Genomic DNA, 4070 nt, shown 5'->3' on the forward strand with positions numbered 1-4070 from the left:
GTCAAAATTTAAACCACGGGTAGGCACATCAAATTAGGAGCAAACTACAGGTGGGTAAAATGTAATTATTTCTTAAATATATATATATATATATAACTTTGGCCTTATTAAAGATTGAAAGAGAAAAATCAAAGATGGAGTCAAGTCAGAGTCTACCTCTCTCTCTTTGACTATTTTTTTCTAGTCTCTTCTTCTATTTTCGAATGTGGTGGAGTCTCTCAGCTCTGCTTCTCTTTCAATTTTCTTCACAACACTGTCAACACATTTGATTAAATCTAAGTTAATCAGCCAACTAACCAAGGATTAGAGATTCAGATATGAGAGAGGGATAAAATGTTACCGGGTTTGGGGCCTTTGGGCGGTGGACTAGTGGTGGCCGGTGGTGTTAGGCATGGTGCACTGTTCTGCCTTTGCTTCTGCTACATTGTTGTTCTGCTGCAGTGCTGCTACCCAAGTCCTCAGTTTTGAGGTCTTCTGCCGTAAGTTAGGTTGTAGGTTTTTTTTTTTTATTTTTTTTTTTATTTTATTGGTAGTGGCTTAGAAATCCCCTGTTTTTTCCTTTTATTATATATTGTGTCTTGCCTTAAGTTGGCTTAGGAATCCCCTTCTAGTTAGAATCCAATTTGAGGTTTTTTTTTTTTTTTTTTTTTGCTTGTGTTTATTTGTTTTGGGCTGATGTCTAGGCTTAATTTTATTGTTGAGTTAATATTTATAGCTTTTAAAAATATTAATAATATTGTTGAGGGAGCAAAGAGCAATTTTATTGAAACAAATTGCTAAAAGTAATAGATTATATATATAGTAAAAAAATTTAAAAAAATCTGGGGGGCGACTGCCCCCAGGTCCAACAATAACTCCGACCCTGCAAATGACGGAAATAGTAAAATGACTTTAGAAAGGGTAAAAATCTAAGTTGGCTTAAAAAAAAAAAAATTGAGAATCATATTATGACCTGAATATTTTTCAAAAGAATAATCATGAACAAACATTGCCACCTATTGGTCACACTTGCTAGGTCCTACGACCTGCTTATAAGTTTGGCAAAGAGGCGCAGATATCAAGTAGCTAGGTGATCGATGTTTTTGAATTTTTTTTTTTTTTTTTTGAGAATCATGTTTTTGAATCTTTTGATGGCAAAAGTTTTTGAAATATATTTTACAGCAACTTCTTCAATAATGGTCTCCTCATCTTCTTCAACTTCTTCTGAACATAGAGTATTCATGAAGGAATATATTGCTGAGCTCGATTCATATACAGATGGCAATTATTCACTCGGCCACCAATGAGATTGAGATGGAGATCGATCACTCTGGCTAGCTAGCAGAGTTAAGCCCAGTATGACACGTGTGGGGACACGTGGAACATAACCTCTTAGCACCGACAATGCCCCTAGCCGGATTCATATCAAGTGTAATACCTCCTGATGCCATAGTAATATACGGTTGAGATTGAAAGTTCAAAAAATAAACTTTCAATCATCTTAATCATTGAATAAAAAAAAGTTGAAAGAGTTAAAAATTAAAGTTAAAAAATTAAAGTAATAAATATTGATGTGGGTTGGTGTGGTGTAATTGCACCCGGAAGCTATTGCACAGACCCAAATCCGCCCCTAGAATTCCTCTTACTACAGTGTCATGCATGCATGCAAAGACTACGTGTCACTCCCCACAGCCACGTGTTCATCTTCAACAATCACATTCACCACGTGTCATCTCTTCACCAATCAAATCGTCTATATCTGTAGAAATATATATATATATACACACATATACGTACATATAAGCACGAACTAGCTTCTCATACAGGTAGCTAGAGAAATCAAATCAACAAAGAGTTTTGAAAACCAAAAATAATTCTGAAATACATTTGTTTCCATGGCGTCTACAAGGCAATTCAAGGAAGAGAGAGCCGAGGCAGCAGCGAAACTTGCTGCCTCTGATGATCTCAGCGATGTTAACAGAGAAAGAAGAGAGTGTGAAGAAGGTGTTAAGACGACTGAGCAAACACAATACTCACAACAACAATACCACCAAGAGCAAGATCAAAGGCCTGGCGTTATTGGGTCAGTGATGAAAGCAGTTCATGACACATACGAGCATGCAAAGAAAGCTGTAGTTGGCAAGACCCAAGAGACTACAGAGTCCACAAAGGAAACAACAGAGCAAGCTGCAGAGAAAGCTAAAGAGGCTAAAGATAGAGCTGCAGAGAAAGCAAGAGAGGCTAAAGATACTACAGCTGAGAAAACTAAGGAGTACAAGGATTATACAACTGAGAAGGCGAAAGAGACTACAGAGAAGGCTGCAGAAAAGGCTAGGGAAACAAAGGACTCTACCAAGGGGAAGGCGGAGGAGTACAAGGACTATGCAGCAGAGAAAGCAAAGGAGGTGGCGGAGAAGGCAAAACAAGCCAAGGACTCTGCGGTGGGAAAGGCAAGTGAGTGTGAGTATAAGGATTACGGGGCGGAGAAAGCTATAGAGGGGAAGGATACTACGTTGGGTAAGCTTGGAGAGATTAAGGACTCTGCTGCCGATGCTGCTAAAAGAGCTATGGGTTTCTTGACTGATAAGAAAGAGGAAGTCAAGGAGAAGACTGAAGAGACTAAAGAGGCAACCAAGTTACATACAATATCATACATGTGGTACAGACGCAATTTTTTTTTAACAATAAATTTCACTATTTTTCGTTTAAAAAATTCACAATTGTTTAGTTGTTTGGCATAGTAAACAATAACTAATATTCATTGATCTTTGTTGACTCTGTGTACTAGACATTATCGATCACTTTCTTTTCTTTTTCTTTTTTTTTATGGATTCATCCCTTTTTCTCCTTCAATAAAAAAAATGGCCAACTCCAAAAGTTATAAATTTATTTTGAAATATCAAACAGTGCCTAGATTACTATGTAGGTTTCGTTAAAAAATGACAATATATGATGCAGTAGAAGTTGAGCGAAACAACAGAGGAAGCGAGACGGAAAATGGAAGGGTTGAAGCTGAAGGGCCAGGAGTACAAGGACGAAGCTACCCGAAATGAGCCTGATGCTGAGAGGTATTGAAATTAACATTTAAGATATAATTCAACAGTGACAAATGCTAAAGTTATCATCTGGCTTTACAAATTTCTTTACTCTCGTCATAATCCTGACATAATATATTGTGATTGATCGATGTATAACAAAAGTGTTACGTTTGTGAAAGTGATTTTGCTCTCATCATAAGATGCTAGTTTAGCAAATTGTAGTAAGTTTTGAAAAATGTTTTGCGAGAAATTTCATGGCATGAATTGCTGTGTGTGTGTGTGTTTTGGCTTCGTGGTGGTAATGAGAACTTGCTATTTGGATTAGGGCCGCTACTGCGTATGTGGTGTTGGATGATGATACCGGAGCATTAAGGGAAGTAGGGACGGTTGAGGTGGATGTTGAAGAGACCCGACCAGGATATGTAGCTTCAAAACTGAAAGAGGCTGATCAAATTAGCGGTCAGGCTTTTAACGATGTGGGGCATTTGGATGATGAAGGCAAAGTACGTATTGAGGCGGGGTCGCCAAGATAAGATGTGATCATGTACCAATTCGGTTATTTTGCATGATGATGATGCTGTTGGTGTTTTTCTTTTGTGTAATTTGTTACTGTTTATATAAGTCCTATCGTTTGTGTTCCTTTTCACTTTCCAGTTCGAGGTATATATGAATATGACCTTGTTATCTTTGTTGCTGGAAGTGAATTTTGTTGCTCTATAGGTTTGATAATATGACTTGTGATCTCATTCTATTGAACACCAAGTCCATTACTGGCTCGTATTTGAGTTGAGTTATTCTTTCTCTTATACTAGAAATTATACTAGAAGGCAGGGTAATGCTGCAATACATGCTTTTTGATACAATGCTGTAATCATGCTTTAGCTAAAATGCTGTAATCATGCTTTAGCTAAGAGAGTTTCTCCACATATGTCTTTGATTGCTACTCCTAATTCCTCTTTTTGATTGAATAAAATGCTGCACTGTTTGGTTTCTCGAAAAAAAGAAAGGGGTAAATGAAAAATATGGGCCTGGCCATGATAGCTTCACTGGTGG

General features: G+C 37.4%; 1 protein-coding gene across 1 annotated transcript; it reads left to right on the forward strand.

Moving 5' to 3' along the window:
* Positions 1-1874: 1874 nt before the first annotated feature.
* LOC142608707 (uncharacterized) lies at positions 1875-3569 on the forward strand. The gene is made up of 3 exons (XM_075780398.1): positions 1875-2617; positions 2940-3047; positions 3343-3569. Exons 1-3 carry the CDS (start codon positions 1875-1877, stop codon positions 3548-3550), a joined length of 1059 nt encoding a protein of 352 aa, XP_075636513.1. The 3' UTR covers positions 3551-3569.
* Positions 3570-4070: the final 501 nt, after the last annotated feature.

This window comes from Castanea sativa, chromosome 9 (assembly GCF_040712315.1).
Source record: "Castanea sativa cultivar Marrone di Chiusa Pesio chromosome 9, ASM4071231v1".
Lineage (NCBI taxonomy): Eukaryota > Viridiplantae > Streptophyta > Magnoliopsida > Fagales > Fagaceae > Castanea > Castanea sativa.